Source organism: Dromiciops gliroides, chromosome 4 (genome assembly GCF_019393635.1).
Source record: "Dromiciops gliroides isolate mDroGli1 chromosome 4, mDroGli1.pri, whole genome shotgun sequence".
NCBI classification, from domain to species: domain Eukaryota; kingdom Metazoa; phylum Chordata; class Mammalia; order Microbiotheria; family Microbiotheriidae; genus Dromiciops; species Dromiciops gliroides.
The window spans coordinates 58888435-58908679 of record NC_057864.1 but is presented as its reverse complement, the minus strand read 5'-3'; the positions used below and the strand labels follow the sequence as shown (position 1 = coordinate 58908679).

At 37.8% G+C, this 20245-nt stretch overlaps 1 protein-coding gene across 1 annotated transcript in view; it reads right to left on the bottom strand.

Annotated features, from left to right (window-relative positions):
* Positions 1-20245, bottom strand: part of POU2F1 (POU class 2 homeobox 1) — a 237633-nt gene that overhangs the window by 85983 nt on the left and 131405 nt on the right. Inside the window, 1 exon segment of the mRNA XM_044004419.1 lies at positions 15938-16038. Coding sequence (XP_043860354.1) covers positions 15938-16038 — 101 coding nt within the window.

The window sequence follows — 20245 nt, the reverse complement described above, 5'->3', positions numbered from 1 at the left end:
TTCATCATTTTGTTTGAGCATAGAGCATCATACTCAAATATCACAATTTCTTAGCCGTTTCCCAATCAGTGGACATTTCCTTTGTTTCTGGCAATTTGGTGCTATGAGATAAAACCTCAGGGTTATTTTGATTGCATATCTCTTATTAGTAGTGATTTGCAGCATTCTTTCATTTGGTTAATAATTTGTAATTGTTAAAGAACCGTTTGCTCATATCCTTTGATTATTTATCTTTTGGAGAATGGCTTTTGGTCTTGTTTATATATTAGCTGTGTTTATAACTCAGATACCAAACCCATATCAGGGAAATCTGATATAAAGATTTTTTCCCCCATTCAACTTTCCCTTCTTAAACTAGATGCATTAAGTTTTTTTTTTTGTACAGAAGCTTTTCAGTTTCATGTATTCAAAGCTATTTTATCTTCTGTAATTATCTCTAAACTTTAGTTAAGAATCTAGGTGGGGCAGTGGATAAAGCACCGGCCCTGAATTCAGGAGTACCTGAGTTCAAATTCGGCCTCAGACACTTGATACTTACTAGCTATGTGACCCTGGGCAAGTCACTTAACCCCCATTGCCCTGCAAAAATAAAAATAAAAAATAAAGAATGCATCTCCCACTCATACCTGTGAAAGGTATCTATGCTTCTTTTCTAATTTTTCCATCATCACACTTGCTGTGCATGTCCCTTTCTATCCATTCACAAAACTGCCACTCTGGTACATGCCCTTATCACCCCGCAACCTGGAAATAGCTTTACTTTGCAGCAACAGCTTTCTGGTTGGTTTACTTTTCTTATGCCTCACCCAACTCTAACTTTCCTCAACTCAGATGCAAAAGTGATCTTCGTACAGGACAGGTAGGACCACACTCCTGCCCTCTTCCCCCTACCTCAATAGGTTTTCACAACTGGATTCCAGCCCACCTTTCTAGTTCTTACCATGTGCTCCCCTCTATGTACTGCATGATAAGGTAATGCTGACCTTCTTGCTAGTCTTTAAACAGTAAACTCCATTGTATTGACTGACTGTCCCACACTATTGGCATGCTCTCTCAAGTTGGCCTCCTTGCTTCCTTTAAAACTCAGCTCTAATGATATGTTCTGCAGAAAGTCTTTCAAGCCTCTGACCCCTCCCCCGACCTTTTCTATTCTTACCTCTCTCTGCCCACCTCCACCTCCCCAGTCTTCCCACTAAGATTACCTTTAATTTACACTGCTTAAGCTCTATCTGCTCATTGACACAATCAACAAGCACTTATTAAGTGTCTATTATGTACCAGAAACTGTGCCATGTGATGGTATACAAAGATGAAATAAATCCCTGCTCTCAAGGGGCTTCTATTTTAGGAAGAGCGGCGTACATGTGTAAGGACAGATAAAATAAATATATGGTATGCTTTTTTTTTGAGGGGTGGAAGGCTCCACTAGCTGAAGGGAACAGAGAAGTTTGTGTGTAGAAGGTAGCAATAGAACTTAGCTTTGAAGGATTCTAGAGGCATTCTAGAAGCAAAGAAAAGGAGAATGTTCTAGGCCTGGGGAACGCCTATACAAAAACATGGAGATGAAAGAAAGGAGTGTTATGTATGAGAAACTGAAAGTAGGCCAGTTAGGAGAAAACACACAGCATGAGACAGGGAATTTTATTTTTACACACACATACACACACGTACATCTATGTATGCATGTGTAAGCACGTACAGAATGTGTATGTATATATAAATATATAAACACACACATACTATATTTATTCATTCATTTTTCCTGGAAAGGTAGATTGAACTTGGGTTTTAAAGGGACTTTCCATCCTGAACAGAGGAGTCTGTATTCAATTCTAGAAATAATAAACAATGGAATGTCATTGGAGTGATGGGCTCAGGGCTGTGTTTTCGGGATATCACTCCTGACAGTTGTGTGGATGGTACACTGGAGAGAGGAGAGTATTGAGAAAGGAAGACTAATTAGGAGATTATCTCTTCTAAGAGTGTGGCTGAGACAAGGGTGGTTTCTGTGCAAGTAGGAAATGGAGAGATGGGAGAGATGTTGCTGAAGGATGGATCGACAAAGCATCGCAACCGATTTGGATGTGTGCGTGGATGGCACACTTTCCCTCTGTTTTGTTCTCTATGAGTTGGCCCCTTCCTAGTTTCCAGTCTTCTTACACCTCATTCCCCTCCATGTTCTCTGTGATCCAGTGACATTGGCCTTCTGGCTGTTCTTCACACAAAGCACAAGTATTTCCCAACTCTGAGCAGTCTCACTAGCTGTTTCTCTCCATGCCTAGAATTCTCTCCTTCCTCCTCTCTGCCTCCTAGCTTCTTTCTGGCGTCAGCTAAAGTCCCCACAATTTATATAATAAGTCTTTCCCAATCTCTTTTAATGCTAAGCCTTTCCTCCAAGACTATCATTATTCCTCCCCCCCCCCCCCCCCCCCCCCCCCCCCCCCCCGCCCAGGTCAATGAGGGTTAATTGACTTGTCCAGGGTTACACAACTAGCAAGTGTCTAAGGCCAGATTTGAACTCACATCCTTCTGAATCCAAGGCTTTATCCACTACACCCCCTAACTACCCCTTCCTCTAAAATTATCAACTTACTCTGTATATATCTTGTTTGTAGTAAGTTCATTTCCACACTATCCTCTCCTCTCAAGTTCCTTGTTTCCTTAGCCTCTCATTCATCTTGCCTTGCCAAGTCCCAGTGTTGGATCATTTCTGTCAGCTGTTACTTGTGTTCTCATTCATAGCTTCTGAATTAAGCTGCAAAAAATTATGTAACTGTGCTCACTGGGTCCACTATAAATCTATATTATATAATCTCAACTGGAGTCTCACTACACTAAGACAGTCCTTTTATACTTCTCTGATTGATTCAATATCCTACTTACTACACCTGCTCTTCCAAACTTATTTATCCCATCTGAAACTTTCTATGGCTCCTCTTTTTACAATCTCTCAGCTGAGACTCCCAGCCTCATATTTCACTGAAAAAAATGGGGTAATTTGCAGAACATTCCCTAGTCTCTCCTTCCTGACATCAGTCAAACACTTTCCCTTACTATCTTCTCTATACCTGTATGAAGAGGTAGCCCCCTTTTCTAAGGCAAATCCCTCTGAATGAATGAATAAAAGTGATTTTTTAAAATGTAGATTTGAATAATTTTTATTAGTTACATTGTCAATTAGTATTTTTTATTTCCATATTAGCCATGTTGAAAAAGAAAACAAAACTAAGAAAAACAAAATTTTTTAAAAGCACGCTTCAATCTGCACTCAAGAGTTCACCAATTCTTTATCTAGAGGTGGATAGCATTTTTCATCATGGGTCCTTTGGAATTGTCTTGGAAGACTGTCTGGATCACAACAAGTGAGTCTTTCACAGTTAATCATTCTTACAACATTGCTATTACTGTGTGCAGTGTTCTCCTGGTTTTCCTCACTTTACTTTGTAAGAATTCATATAAAATTTCCCAGGCGTTTCTGAAAGTATTCTGCTCATCATTTCTTATAGCACAAGTGTTTCATCACAATCACATATCACAACTTGTTCCTCAGATAATGGGCATCCCAGTAATTTCCAATTCTTTGTCCCCAGAAAAGAGCTGATATATTTATGTATAAACAGGCCCTTTTCCTGATTCTTTCATCTCTGTGGGATACAGACCTAGCAGTGGCATTACTGCCAAAGGGATGTGTGAGAAACTGAAAGGCCAGTTAGAAGGCATACCAAAGGCTATGCACAGTTTTATAGCTCCATGGGTGTAGTTCCAAATTGTTCTCCAGAATGGCTGGGCCAGCTCACAACACCATCAACAATGCCTTAGTGTCCCAATTTTTCTACCATCTCCTCTAGCTTTTATCGATTTCCTCTTCTGTCATGTTACCTACCTCATAGGTATGAGGTAGTATCACAGAGTTGTTTTAATTTGCATTTCTCTAGTGATTTAGAGCATGGGGGGGGGCCCACAGGGCAATCAGGGTTAAGTGACTTGCCCAGGGTCACACAGCTAGTAAATATCAAGTGTCTGAGGTCAGATTTGAACTCAGGTCCTCCCGAATCCAGGGCTGGTGTTTTATCCACTGTGCCAACTACCTGCCCCCTAGAGCATTTTTTAATATGACTACTGACAGCTTTGATTTCTCCTTCTGGAATTTGCCTGTTCATATGACCATTTATATGCTGGGGAATGATTTTTATTTATATATAAATCTGACTCTGTTACCTATATATTTGACAGATTTGCTGTAAAACTTTCCTCCTCAGTTTTTTGTTTTCCTTCTAATTTTGGCTGCATTAGTTTTGTTGTGGGGGGAAAAAATTTAATTTCATGTAATAAAAATTATCCATTTTAATTCCCATGATCCTCTCAATCTCTTGTTTGCTCATAAACTCTTTCCTTATCCGTGAATTTGACAGGTACATTTCCCCATGCTCCCCAATTTATTTATGATACAATTTATATCTAAATGATTTATTTATTTTGACCATATCTTGGTATATGGTGTGAAATGCTGGTCTATACCTTGATTTTTCCAAACTACTTTCCAGTTTCCTAGAAATTTTTCTCAAAAGGTGAAAAAGCATGAATCTTTGGGTTTAGAAAACTAAATTACTCTGGTCATTTACTACTGTGTACTACCCAATCTAGTCTATGGATACACCAATTTATTTCTTTTTCTTTTTTAAAAATTTTTAGTGAGGCAATTGGGGTTAAGTGACTTGCCCAGGGTCACACAGCTAGTAAGTGTTAAGTGTCTGAGGCCAGATTTGAACTCAGGTCCTCCTGACTCCAGGGTCAGTGCTCTATCCACTGCGCTACCTAGCTGCCCCTATTTCTTAAGCTAATATCAGATAGGTCACCTTCCTTCATTTTTTTTCATTGATTCCAATGATATTCTTGACCTTTTGTTCTTCCAAATGAATTCTATTCTTGATTTTTCAAGCTCTAAAACCCAATTCTTTGGCAGTTTGATTGGTATGGCACTGAATAAGTAAATTAATTTAAGTAGAATTGTCATTTTTATTATTATAGGCTCAGCCTACTCATATGCAATTAATATCTCCAATTATTTAGATCTGTCTTTATTTGTGGAGAAACATTTTTTAACTGTGTTCATATACTCCCTAATTTGTCTTGACAAATGGACTCCCAAGTATTTGATATTGTCTCAAGTTATTTTAAATGGAATTTCTTTTTCTATCTTGTCCTGCTGGGTTTTGTTAGTAGTATATAGAAATGATGATTTCTATGGGTCTATTTTATAACCTGCAACCCTATGTGATGAAATAATGAGATTTAGCAGATACTCAAAGACCCACCTGGAGATGAATCTAGACTGATTGAATCAAGTGAGAGTGATTAACTGCTGATTAGCCTACTTCAAGTTAACTGGATTGTAATCACACCTTGAGAACACCTTCAGAACCAATGAATTTGGGTGATGCCAACCAATCAGCTTGAAGCAGTGTGTAAGGACCGCCTCTGTTCCAGACCTATAAAAAGCTTCCACAATCAGTTTGCTGGAGAGAGTTTGTGATTGAAGCAGGCTTGTGGCAGAGGACTTGAGGAAGAACCAGACCACACCAGGCTGGAACTCTAGGCTAAATAGGCTTTTTTTCTTAACTTTCTGAATTCCATGGGAATATCTGTATGCTTTAATAAATGTTTAATGCCCAAGGAATGGTGCTAAAGCTTCTAATTTAAGGCGACCACAATTTAGATTTTAAATATCACACCTACTAAAGTTGTTAATTGTTCCAACTAGTTTTTTAGTTGCTTCTCAAGGGTTAAAATTTATCCTGGTTACAGATAATGCTTACTCTTGGTTTTAGATAACTACAACTTACCATTTTAAGAAAAATTCCATTGATTCCTATGCTTTCTAGTGTTTTTAATAGGAATGTGCTGTATTGTTGAAAGTATTTTCTCTAGCTATTGACGTTGTTTTTCTTGTTGCTATGGTCAATTATATTAACAGTTTTCTTAATATTGAAGCAGTGCTGCATTCCTGGTATAAATTCCAACTGTCCATCTTTGTGATTATATTGCTGTAATCTCCTTACTAGTATTTTATTTAAATTTGTTTGCAACACTATTAAGTAAGGAAATTGTCCTATAGTATTCTTTCTCTGTTTTTGATCTTCCTGGCTTAGGTTATCAAAACCATATCTGTGTCATAAAAGGAATTTGGTAGGATTTCTTCTTTACCTATTTTTTCTTTCTTTTTTTTGCTGGGCAATGGGGGTTAAGTGACTTGCCCAGGGTCACACAGCTAGTAAGTGTTACATGTCTGAGGTCACATTTGAACTCAGGTCCTCCTGAATCCAGGGTCAGTGCTCTATCCACTGTGCCACCTACCTGCCCCTTTACCTATTTTTTCAAATGGTTTATGTAGTATTGGGGTTAACTGTTCCTTAAACTTTTGGCAGAATTCACTTCTGAAGTCTGTTCCTGGGAATTTTTTCCTTAGGGAATTCATTCATAGCTTGTTCAATTTCTTTTTCTAACATAGGGATATTTAAGAATTCTATTCCTTTTCTGTCAATTTGGGCAGTTCACACTTTTTGGGGTAAATATTCATCATTTCACTTAGACTGTCAGTTTTACTGGCATATAAGTGGGCAGAATAACTCCTAATAATTGCTGTATTTTATCTTCATTGGTGGTACATTCACTCTTCATTTTTCATATTGGTAATTTGGTTTTCTTCTTTCTTTCATCAAATTAACCAATGATTTATTAGTTTTTTCATAAAACCAGCTTTATTTATTAGTACGATGGTTTTTTTGTTTCATTTTTATTAGTTTCTCCCTCGATTTTCAGGATTTGCATTTTGATGTTTAATTGGAGGGTTTTAATTTTTTCTTTTTCTAATGTTTTTTTTTTAGTTGCATGCCCAATTCACTGATCTATTCTTCCTCTTATACTTATGTGCATGTTTAGATACATAAAATTTCCCCATAATACTGCTTTGGCTGCCTCCCACAAATTTGGGTATGCTGTCTCACTGCTGTCATTCTTTTTCATGAAACTACTGTTTCTATGATCTTTCCTCCTGACCCAATCATTCTTTAGGATTAGATTCAGTTTCCAAATAATTTTTAATTATGCTTCCACAGCACTAATAAAATATAAATTTTATTGCATTATGATCTGAAAAGGGTGCATTTAACACTTCTGCTTTTCTGCATTTGGCTGTGAGGTTTTTATAACCTAATACCAATAATAGCTAAGATAAAGGTATATTCCTTTTTATTCCCATTCATTTTTCTTCAGAAGGCTAGTGTTTCTAACTTTTCTAAGATTCTATTCCTCTCCCTAACTACTTCTTTTGAGGGAAGGGGGTGGAGCAATGAGGGTTAAGTGACTTACCTGGGGTCACACAGCTAGTAAGTGTCAAGTGTCTGAAGCCTCATTTGAACTCAGGTCCTCCTGAATCCAGGGCCTGTGCTTTATCCACTGCACCACACCTAGCTGTCCCAATCTCCTTAACTTCTTATTTATTTTATGGTTAGATTTGTTTAGCTCTGAGAAGAGAAAGTATAGGTCCCCCACTAGTGTGGTTTTACTGTCTTATTTCTTCCTGTAATTCATTTAATTTTCCCTTTAAAATTTTTGATGCTCTGCCATTTGGTACATATATATTTAGTATTGATATTACTTTATACAAATCTATGGTACCTTTTAGCAAGATGTAGTTTCCCTGCTTATTTCTTTATAATTAGGTCTATTTTTACTTTTGTTTTGTCAAAGGTCAATATTGCTACCCTAGCCTTTTTAACTTCAATCAAAGCATAACAGATTTTACTCCAGCTCCTTATTTTTAACTCTGTGTGTGTCTCTGTTTCAAATGTGTTTCTTATAAACAACATAGTGTTGGATTCTGGTTTCTAATCTATTCTATTATCTGCTTGTTTTATAGGTAGGTGTATCCCATTCACAGTTGTATTTACTAACTGTGCATTTGCTTCAATCCTATTTTCTTCTGTGTATCCTTCTCTTGCACCTCTACTAAGGTCTGTTTTGCTTTGGACCACTGCCTTCCTTTACTTGCCCTTACTTTTATCACTCTCCTTTCTTTTATAGCCTTCCCCTTCTTCTTCCTTGAGTTGTATAAAACAGCTTTCTATACCAAATTGAGTGTGTGTGTTTATTTCCTCTCTTATCTAATGTAGCCGAGAGTAAGTTACCTACCCCCTTAACATTCTTCCCTCCACTATAAAAGCTCTTCCTTGCATGCCTCTTTTACATGAGATAATTTCTCCTATCCAGCTTCTCTGCTTCTCCCAGGACATCTCTCTCTTTCACTTATTAATTTTTTTAGATCATTCCAGCATAACTGATTCACTCCTGCACCCTCTTCCTATTACAAAATCCTTCTAACTGCCCTAATAATGATAAAGCTCTTATAAATTACATGTATCATCTCATTGTATAGAAAAATACATATTTACAAATAGTTTAACCTAACTGATTTACCTTTTCAAGCTTATCTTGAGTTTTGTATTTGAAAGTCAGATTTTTCTATTCCACTCAGGTCTTTTCATTAGGAATGTTTGAAAGCCCTCCATTTCACTAAATGATGATTTTTCCCCCTCCCCTTGAAGGATTATACTGTTTTGCTGGGTAAATTGTTCTAGGTTGTAATCCCAGTTCTTTTGCCTTCCAGAATATCAGATTTGAAGCCCTTTGCTTCTTTAATTGGTAGATGCTAAATCATGTGTGATCCTACTGTGGCTCCATGGTATTTGAATGGTTTCTTTCTGGCTACTTGAAGTATTTTCTCTTTGACCTGGGAACTCTAGAATTTGGCTGCAATATTCCTGCATCTTTTCATTTTGGGATCTCTTTCAGGAAGTGACTGGTGGATTAAATTTTTATTTTACCCTCTAGTTCAAGGATATTGAGGCAGTTTTCCTTGATAATTTCTTTTTTTGTTGTTTGTTTTGTTTTTGTGGGGCAATGGGGATTAAGTGACTTGTCCAGGGTCACACAGCTAATAAGTGTCAAGTGTCTGAAACCAGATTTGAACTCAGGTCCTCCTGAATCCAGGGCCAGTGCTTTATCCACTGCCCCACCTAGCTGCTCCTGATAATTTCTTGAAATATGATGTTTAGGCTCTTTCTTTAATCATGGCTTTCAGGTAGTCCAATAGTTCTTAAATTATCTTTCCTTGATTGATTTTCCAGGTTAGTTGTTTTTCTAATGAGGTTTTACATTTTCTATTTTTTAAAAAATTATTTTGATTTTTTTTATTGTTTCTTGATGTCTCATAGAGTGAGTATTAGCTTTCACTTGCCCAATACTAATTTTTAAGGAGTTATTTTACATCAGTGAAATTTTGTACCTCTTTTGGTCAAATCTGTTTTTTAAGGTGTTATTTTCTTCAGTATGTGCCTCTTTTTACCAAGCTGATGTCTTTTCATAATTTTCTTGTTTTGCTCTCATTTCTTTACCTAGTTGTTCCTATGCTATTCTTATTTGATTTTGAAAATCAATTTTAAGGTCTTCCAAGAATTCTTGGTGTTCTTGCATCCAATTTTCTTTAAGGGTTTGTTTATAAATGTTTTGACTTCAAAGTTTTCTTCTGAGTTTGTATCTTGATCTTCACTGTCACCATAGTAATTTTTATGGTCAGGTTCTTTTTTTGTTGTTGTTTGTTCATTTTTCCAGCCTATTTCTCAACTGAATTTATGTTAAAGTTGGACTCTTGTACTTTGCCATGGGGTAGGAGAGGCCTGTCTCAAGCTTTAGGACTTTTTTGCACTGCTATTTTCAGAGCTAGTTTTGAGGGTTTGGAGATTTTAAGTGCTCCTAAGGTGGTATGAAGTGAGAAGTGAAGTGTGATCACTGCTCTCCTGGTCTGCACTCTGGTACTTACTCAGGAAGAGCCCCATATATTTTGGAACTGCAGTTAATATTATTTTTCAGGGTCCCTGCTTGCTTAGGACCAGAAGGGATGCTGCTTCTCTGGGCCCTGGGTCCCTCATGACTAAAAGTCATGCCCTTAACTGTGATCCAGAAGTAGGAAAGGTCCTATGGTCAACAGTGCAGTGGTAGAGCAGATATTAATATCTCTTCTTTAATGTCATTTCCAATGAAAGAAATCAGTGGTTTCTGAAGCTAAACCATCTTATACTACCAAAGACTTTGGTGGTAAGAACTTTCTTTTCTGTGTCTTCAGTAGGTAATGATTCTCAAATCTACTTATCCAACCTAATCTCTCTGTTGACTTAAGAGTCTCGCATCTCCAACTGCTCACATCTTGAAATGGATGTTCTACTGACAACTTAAACTTCTTAATGTCCAAAACTGAAGACACCAAAAAAAGTCTTAAAAGTTCTCTTCTTCCTAACTTCCCTACCACCATGCTCCCAGTCACTCAGGCTCACAATCTAGGTGTCACTCTGGACTTCTCACTCTTTCTTACCCTCTACATCTAATCTGTTGCTTAGTCCTTTTGATTATACCTTCACAACATTTCTCACACAGAATCTTCTCTCCTGACACAACCACAATCCAGGTGTAGGCCCCTCATCACCTCATACCTGGGCTATTGCAATAGCCTGATGGTTGGTGTCCCTGCCACAAGTCTCTTCCCACTCAGTTACTAAAGCACAGGTCTGATCATGTCAGTTTCCTACTCAATAAACTCTGAAGGCTTCCTATTACCTTGGTAGCTTTGTGGTGCAGTGAACAGAACTCTTGTCCGGATGCTCAAAGACCTGGACCTAAGTTGAAATCTAGCCTTAGACACTAGCTGTGTGACCTTGGGCAAGTCATATAATCTGTTTGCCTCAATTTCCTCAACTGTAAAATGGGGATAATAGCACCTCTATTTCCCAGGGTTATTGTGAGGATCAAATGAGGTAATAGTTGTAGATGGCTTAGCATAATGCCTAGAAACACAGTAAGTGCTATGTAAATGGTAGTTATCACCATCATCGTTATCATCTTCTTAAATAAAAAATCCCTTTTTGCTTTTAAATTCCTTTCTAACCTGGCCCCTTCCTAATTTTCCAGTCTTCTTATACGTTCCTTCTCTCCTCCCACTCTAATCCAATGACACTGGCCTCCTTGCTCTTTGTCACATGAGGTATTCTATTTCCTATACCTGAAATATTCACCCTCCTGGGTTCTGTGGCTTCCTTCAGATCTCAGCTAACATCCCTTGATCTTCAGAACACATTCTTCTACCTCCTCCCATGGCGTTTTGAAAATATAGGATAATCTGGTATTATTTGAATTTCCTCTCCTTCACAGTTGGAAGATTTTTTTTCCTGGTCATTTGAAGAAACTGGTCTGTCAGTAGAACTGTTAAAGTTAACCACTATGTGTCCCTTGGAGTTTGCAGCATGGTACATGGTGGTTTGTTTTCTTTTTTCCCCTGGAGACAATCTATGGAATTTTTTTGATTGCCACTTTGTTTTTCTATGTTTGGAGGTTCTATGCAGTTTAAAAATATTTCCTGTATTATGGTGTTCAAGTTTTTTGACCTGTCACATTCTCCTGGAACACCTATAATCTTTAAGTTGTCACTACAGTGTATCTTATTTTTGAGATCAATATACTTTGCTTGTATAGAACTCATGCTTTCTTTTAATGTTATTGCCTTTTGCTTCTCTTCTTCTAGATTGTCCTCTGCTTCTGTGTATTTGCATTCCCAGTTACCCTCCCTTTTGTTTCTTTGGTGAAAAGTCACTGTGAATTCAAATTTTTCAATTCTGCCAATTATTTCTGCTGCGCAGGCCATAAGTTCTGCTTTTACAGTTCTCATTTCTCTTTTAAACCATTTAGGCACAACCTGCTGTGTTTCCATGTTTCCTTTGGGAATCCACAGGTTTCTCTGCCTCAGCAGGTGTTGATTCATTTTCTTTTTTCTTGCAATACTTATTAATAGATACCTGAACTCTTTTACTTAGTCTGAAGGCCATATTTCCTTCTGCTATTAATATCTTCCCTGTTGGTTTACCTGTTTATGCTCAAGGTCTTTGAATTTTCTTCCTCCTGAGATCATGGGTTAATTTCAGTCTTTTTTCCTTATTTTCCCCTATTGCTTTCTGTCTCCTTCCCCTTTGAAGATGCTTCCCTGGGGGCTGCATGTCAAAGAATCTCAGTCTTTAGAGACCTGAATTTCTTATCTCACTGACTACTATACAGCAACAGCAGCAAAATGGTTGGTATTAAATCAGTCTTTGTTTCACTGAGAAACTTGTAGTCATTAATGGTGACATGTAATTCCCAAAGACAATCTAGTCCATTTTTCTGAGGGGGTTCAACTAGACTAAGTCCAGCTTAGATCTTCCAGCTCTTGATCTATGATCCTCCTTTAACTCTGGGGTTAACATAATGCCCATCTACATTTCACGTTCAAGATATACATACTACTGGGGACAAGCTTCATAGGCTTTCAACCAAATGAATGTAATAATCTGGGCAATTCTTGATTCACTCGATCTTTTCTGTGTGAAGAGTCAGAACCACTTCTAGGTTGTTTACAGATAGATTCTAGGAGGCTCTGAAGTGATCTGGGGCTTCCTGTAACCATCTCATGTAATCATCTAATAGTCTCTAGAAGCCCTCATCATCTATAAAGAATCTCGCTTTTAACTTGGACACTGCTGAATCTCTTCCAACATAACAGGTGGCAAATACCTTGAGTGAGCATTTATCTTCTTTTTTTCAATGGCTTGCTTGATATTCATGATAAGAACACTGCTAAACATGGTTGTTCCTGTTGTTTTATCTTTCAAGAAGTTTTCAAGCACGGATGGGAGATTCTTTGTTAGCACTCTGCTCTACTAAACCTGACTCTGAATGAGGAAGACCTAAACTCAAGACCTGCTTCCAACTCTTGTACTAGTTAGGTGACCCTCGGACATGTCACTTAACCTTTCTCTGCCTCACTTACCCCATCTATAAAATAGGGATAATGACCCCCATCTCACTGTGTTGTGGGGATCAATTAAGATAATATATGTAAAGCACTTTGCAAACCTTACGTCAGCTATTATAAAATGCTTTTTGCTAATCAAAAATCAATAGGAACAGAGATCTGATATTCTCTTCATCTTTCATACAATTCTAAAATGATAAAAATGTGATACGTTGTTGACACTTGTGAAAGCTTGCTTATCTTCTCTAAATGCTCTCGCCCAGGACACCATCAATTCATGTTTAGATGACTCATAAAGATTTTGTATATATGGGAGAGTCTGTCTGTAGCTGATGTTTTCTTAGTCACATTATTTTCCTATTAAAAAGGTCCAAAATTTTCCCATACCTTAATATTATCCCTAGATTTAGATACCTTGTATATTGATTCTTTGATACTTTCACTGTTGTTAAATATTTATATCATACGATTGATAATATTCATCTCTAAATACACTGAGATCCACCCCCTCAACCCCTTTTGATAGTTTTACAGTTAGTTCATTTCCTGAAAAGGGATTAAAATCTCTATTTCATGTTATTTTCATACATAATACTCCATTTCTTTTGAAATTCTCAGTTTTATATGAATGCAATTGGGCTTTGTGGATATATTATTTTTTTCCCCCCTTCTACTTGTCATGATTTCAATTTAATGACTTTTAAAGTAATTTTATTTCTTTCCACTTCTTTTTGATCATATTGGCTAAGGTTTTATCCATTTTGTTAGTCTTTTCAAAGAACTGGCTTTCTACATTTCCAAATTTATTCGTTTCTCTTCTAACTACTTCCTCATGTGTTAATTTCAAGTTTATTTATTTGTTGATTTTCTATTTTAAATGACATACTCAGTTCATTAATGCTATTTTTAAATTATATTGATGTGTCATCTCAAATATAATTATTCCTCTAGGGCCTACTTTAGCTGTATTCCAGAAATATTGATGTTTGTCTAACTGTTATCATTCTTTTCTACGCAATTATTATTTGTTTCCATGACTTGTATTTTGACCCAATCATAAATAAACTTCTATTCAGGTCTGTATCTTTTCCTTGAGTTACTTTCTATTTTTTTGTTTGTTTGTTTGTTTTTGTGGGGCAGTAGGGGTTAAGTGACTTGCCCAAGGTAACATAGCTAGTATGTGTCAAGTATCTGAGGCCAGATTTGAATTCAGGTACTCCTGAGTCCAGGGCTGGTGCTTTATCCACTGTGCCACCTAGATGCCCCATTACTTTCTATTTTTACTGCATTATGATATAAGTTTTAAATATATACTGCTTTAATTCTCCTTTGCCAATCTTGTTTTCCCTATTCTTAAATAAGATTTATCTTTGCAGGGCCTTTTTTTTTATCTAGGTCTGATTCCCCCAAGCTTCAGTGATGCATATGAGGTAATATTTACATTCATGTAATGGGATTTTCTAGTTCATCTTGCTTGTTAATATAATTTGTGCAACTGAATATCAACATTTGAGGTCATAGATGTCTTGGATTTTGTCTCCTGTGAACCTCTGCATTGTTTTTATTGCTTTTACTGTTCCTTTTCCCCTCCTTTCCTACTGATTTTAAAGTTCTTTTGGTTAGTTTTGCAAAACTCAAGGCAAATACAGTCTTACCAGCTATTGGTAGGTGTTGACTATCCCCACCTAGAACCTTGTAATTTATATACCTTAACAGTCCAGATTCCAGATCAAATTTCATCCTCAGATAACTTTTTTTTCCAGGGGGGAGGGGAGAGGAGGGGTGGGGCAGTGCAGGGCAATGAGGATTAAGTGACTTGCCCAGAGTCACACAGCTAATAAGTGTTTAGTGTCTGAGGTCTGATTTGAACTCAGGTCCTCCTGAATCCAGGGCTGGTGCTTTATCCACTGAGCCACAAGCCTGCATCAGCAGTGAAAACACCGTCTAGCAAATGTCTTCAGTTTTTTTTTTGCCCAAGAGACAGTGAAACAGCATCATTATACCAAGACACAACATTCCTGTAAATGGTACATAAAGCTTCCAGTCTTAATCAAGGAAGAGATATAAGCAAAGTCCTAGAAGTTACAATGAACTTGAAAGTCCCAAGAGAATGAAATAAGGAAATGTTTTCTATGCCCCCATTATCGCTCCCACTAGTTTAGAAACTTTTCTCCCATCTTTATGCAGATCTTATAATACAAATACTCTCATTAAGTCTAACCCTATTTTTCTATTCTTTTCCCCTCTATATTCAAGCTAAAAAAAATAGAGACGTATAATTTAAACTACAAAAATCCTTATGACTCTAGAGGCACAAAGTGTGTCCTTTAATGAATACTTGTTTTACATGGCTGGAATGCTAATTCTCAACATAAGAGCAATAAAGTTGTAGGATACTTTATTTTACCCCAAACAAGAATAATACCACTTGTAAAATTCTAAAGCACAATGAAAATGCATAGTGTTCTCACCATATATTCTCACACTGATCCTTTGACATGGGCAGAAGAGTTCCCCTCATTTAACAAAATAAAGTACTTGTCTAACAACCCATTGGTAAGATGTCAGATTGGAACCCAGATCTTCTCTCTCATGGCTTTCATGCTTTCATTTGAGCCAGCTTAGCAGGTAGGAGTGGTTTATATTACTTTCTAAACAAAGGTTTTAAAACAGCTTAATAGGATAATATTATGAGCAAATTGTTATTTTCCTTGTAGAAACGGGAAGCATGCTGGGGCAGTTCCAAATGTGTTTATCTAGTTTTGGCCTATCATCTCAACTAGCCCTTACACTTGTCAAAACAAGTAATTTAGTTATTATACATATTCAAAGCAAGAGAATCTTTTTGCCTGCAGCTGTGAGGTCTGTGGCCTAGAGAACCTACTAAATTATAGCCACCAACATAGCCACATCAATTCAATGCAGAACATTATCGTTTTGAAAAAAGGACAATTCAAAATATTCTAAAGTATCTTTCCCATGCATTAGTACTGCCATACTCCCAGTTCTGTCTCCAACTTTTCCCAGTAGAGCAAAATGCTTTACCTGATGGAGGTGTCCAAGGAAGGCCTGAGCCTGAGCTGAAGAGATTGCTCCTCCAACAGGAACAGGCTGCTTCTGAAAGTCTAGGCCATTTGTCTGTGTACCTAGAAAGAAAGAAAAAGAATTGCATCTATTCCTTTTCCTTCTGGAATTCCTAGTTCCTCAATCGACTGTTAACAAATACCCTTGCATCTTAGACATCACCACCTCACATTCTTCCTACCTTCTGATACCAAGAGAAGTCCAGCTCCTCCAGAAGCGGCTACATCCCTGGAGAACCTTAATCAGCACCACACCTTTCTTTCAAGGACCCCTGGGGCAGAGAGAGTAAGCATACTTCTCACTGCCACATCAAAACTGTCCTTACGATGCTATTTCCCAAGCAAATCAGCAGCATCATACCATTCTTGTAACACTTATGGTACCTTAGCTCCCAGTTTTAATCAAGGAAGTAATCTAGAAGTTATGCAAAACAATGAACTTGAAAGTCTCAAAGGACTGAAACAAGAGAAATGCTTTTTGTACCGCCCTCCCCAGAAGTCTACTTTTCTCCCATATTTACCCAGATCTTATTTATAATAGAACATTTCTCATTAAAATGGGCACTTTGTTTTTCTGTTCCTTTCCCCTATATATTCTTTCTCCCCCCTACATATTCTTGCTAAAAACGGATTTAAACTACAAAAAACTACAAAATCCTTGTGACTCTGTGAGTACAGCAAGGTGTGTCCTTTAATTAGGGCTTGTTTAGCATATCAGGAAAAAGTTCTCAACAAAAGAGCAATGAAGTTGAAGGATGCCTTATTTTACTCCAAAGGGGGATAATTACTCAGTAACCTCTCCTCTCCTGAGGTTTACTCATCTATGTCACCTATTGCATATCCTTAGTCATAGCTATCTATCCGTTTCCAAGTCATTTCCCCCCCTCTTTCCTTGAACCCTTTAGTATTGGGTTCATAGTGTTCCTTTCAACTTCAACTCCTGACCTCATACTTGGGGACTTCAATATACATGCCGGACAACCAACGCCTTTCTTCCAGCTCATTCTCTGGATCTTACCATCTATAATTATGCTCTCTTATCCTAAACTCTCAAATTCCTCTTTCTGATCATAACTTTCTCTCCTGGCATCTCTCCTTTTGTCCCTCTCCTTATATCTACTTCCAAACCAATCCTTCACTCTCACTGTACTCTCCAATCCCTCTACCTTTCCAGGTGACCCAGAATGCAATCCCCAATATGGCATAATTTTCCTTCCTTCTCCTCTTGAATCCCTTAGCTCTTTGGTCCTATGATTGCCAAATCTCAAACATGGATTATTTTCACCAATCGCCTTCTCTGCTTCTACTCTAGCAGTGAAAAGAGACCTGCGCCTGGAGTTAAGGAGACCTTTTCTAAAATCCTGCCTTGGATACTTATTAGCTTTGTGACCCTGAGCAAATCACACATTTTTCCAGCCTTAGTTTCTTTGCCTGTAAGTGGGCATAGTAAGAGCACCTTCCTCCCAGGGTTGTTTGTAAAGTACTCTGCGCAGTGCCTAGCATATAGCTATAGTAGGTGCTTAATATAAATGCATGTTTCTCTCCCTTCTTTTTTCCTTCTGCAGGATACTGCTGGAGAAAGTCTCATAACAACCCCACCAATTAGAGGTCAACAATAAATTTAGATCACTAATCTCAACAGGGTTCTTTTACTTCCAAAAAAAATCACTAAAACTCTTCCTTGATTGACTCTATCACACTCCCCACAGCAAGTTTTCCCAAACGTTTTCTCCTAAAGCCCTTTATGGCACAAGTGGGCAAACCACACAAATGCTACCTGTTGTCTGTTTATGGCAAATGTAAAAACTATTCTTAGCTTGAGGGCTATATAAAAATGTACTGAGAAAACAGAGATCATTAGCTATGAAATTCCTCTTCTCTTCTACCCGATAATCTCCCTGCTTTCAAATAGAAGCAGCTAGGTGGTACAGTAGATAGGAATCCTGGGCCTGGAGTCAGGAAGACCTAAGTTGGAATCTGGCCTCAGATACTTGCTGTGTGCCCCTGAAAAAGTTATTTAACCTCTGTCTGCCTCGGTATCCTCAAATGTTAAATACAGATAATAATGGTACCGATTTTCCCAGGGTTGTAAAGATCAAATAAGATAACACCTGTAAAAGGTGTTGGAATGAAGTAGGAATTTCATAAATGCTTATTTCCAAGCTTCTTTCCTTCTTACTCCCAATTATTTCAGAGAGTTCAGAAGGATAAATAGGAACAAGCATTGGGCCTGACATACAGTAAATACTTAATTAAAGCTCTGGGTGTGTGTGTATCTTTATTTCTAAAATTCTCCAGGGGAAGTCAGCCAAGGAAAAATGTGGGTGTCCATCAACCAACTCTGTTTTTGTTTTATGTTTGTCTTTATATCTTCAGCCTAGCAGAGTGCTTTACATATAACAGGTGCTTAATGTTTGTTTCAGTCAATAAGAATGTATTAAGCACCTTTAATGTAGCAGTGAACTATGGATTGGGGATAAAAAGAAATGTAGAAGACAGTCCTTGTTTTCAAGGCGCTCACAGTCTAATAGGGGAGATGAGACGCAAACAACTATACACAAAATAGTTAATAATGAACAGAGGGAAAGTATTATAATTAAGAAGGATTGGGAAAGGCTTGCTACAGAAGGTAGAATTTTAGCTGGGGTTCAGGAAAGCCAGGAGGCAGAGCGTTCCAGGAATAGGGGACAGCCAATGAAAAGGACCCAGTCAGGAGGAGTGTCTTATTCAGAAGAACAGTAAGGAGGCTGGTGTCACTGGATTGCATGGTACGTGAGGAAGGAAAGTGACATAAGGTATAAGAAGACTGGAAAGGTGTATATGTGAGGGGGGAGACAAGGGGGAGGTTATGCAGACTTAAAACACCAAGCAGAGGAGTTTATATTTGATCCTGGAGGTGACAAGAAGTCACTGAAATTGACTGAGTAAGGGGTGGTGACATGGTCAGACTTCAGGAACATTTATTTGACAACTGAGTAGAGGCTAGAATGGATTGGGGAAAGACTTGAAGCAAAGAGACCAAGCAGTGGGCTACCAAAATAGTGCATGTGTGAGGCGATTAAGGCCCGTACCAGGGTGGTGGGAGGGTTAAAAAGAGAGAAGGGAGCACATGTGAAAGATGTTTAAGTTAAAATTGACAAGCCTTGGAAATAGACTGACTACAGAGAGAGAGAGTAAAGAGTTAAAGATGCCACCTAGGTTGCAAGCCTGTAAGACTGAGAGGATGATGACGACGATAGCTAACATTTATATAGTGCTTACTATATGCCAGGCACTGTGCTAAGTGCTTTATAATTATGATCTCACTTGATCCTTACAACAACCCTGGGAAGTGGGTGTTATTATCCCCATTTTACAGATGAGGAAACTGAGGCAAACAGGGTTAAGGTGACTTGCCCATATAGATAGTAAGTGTCTGAGGCTGCATTTGAACTCAGATCTTCCTGACTCTAAGCCCAGTGTTCTATTCATTGCACCATTCAGTTGCCTATGGTGGTGTTCTTGACAGTAATATGGACATTTGGAAGTGAAGAAGTTTTAAGAGGAAGAAAATTAGCTCAGTGCTGGACATGTTGAGTTTAAGATGTCTATAGGAAATCTAGTTTGAAATGTCCAGTAGGCAGTTGGAGATGTAAAACTGGAGGTCAGCAGAGCTAGGATTGTATAGGTAGATTTGAAAACCTTCAGCACAGAGATGATAACTGAATCCATGGAAGCTAATGAGATCACCAAGCGAAACAACATAATGGGAGAAGAGAAGAGGTCCCCCCAGACAGCCATGTTTAGTGGGTATAATCTAGATTAAGATCTAGCAAAGACAACTATGAAGAAGTAGTCATATAAGCAGAAGGAGAAGCTAGGGAGCCCATTCTAAGAAAAACCAAGAGACAGGAAAGCATCAAGGAGAACGAGGTAACAAATGGTGTCAAAGACTACATGGAAGTCGAGATGGACGAAGACTGAGAAAAAACCATTAAATCTGGCAATTAAGAGATCACTGGTCACTTTACAGAAAGCCATTTGGTAGATATCAGACCGTAGAGAGTTTATAACAGAACGAGAAGAGAAAAGATTCCTACTGCAGTCTTTGGAAAGGAATCTAAAAGTTGTGTAAAATGAATGAGATATCAGTAAGATTCTGAGCTAACTCATTACTCTGTATAAACATAATCTGAGGTGCCATGGGGGGTTTTAAAGGAAGAACATGGGATCTTTATTCCAATTTTTTAAGTGAGAACGAAGATAAACAAGGTAAAAGTATGTAATAGAA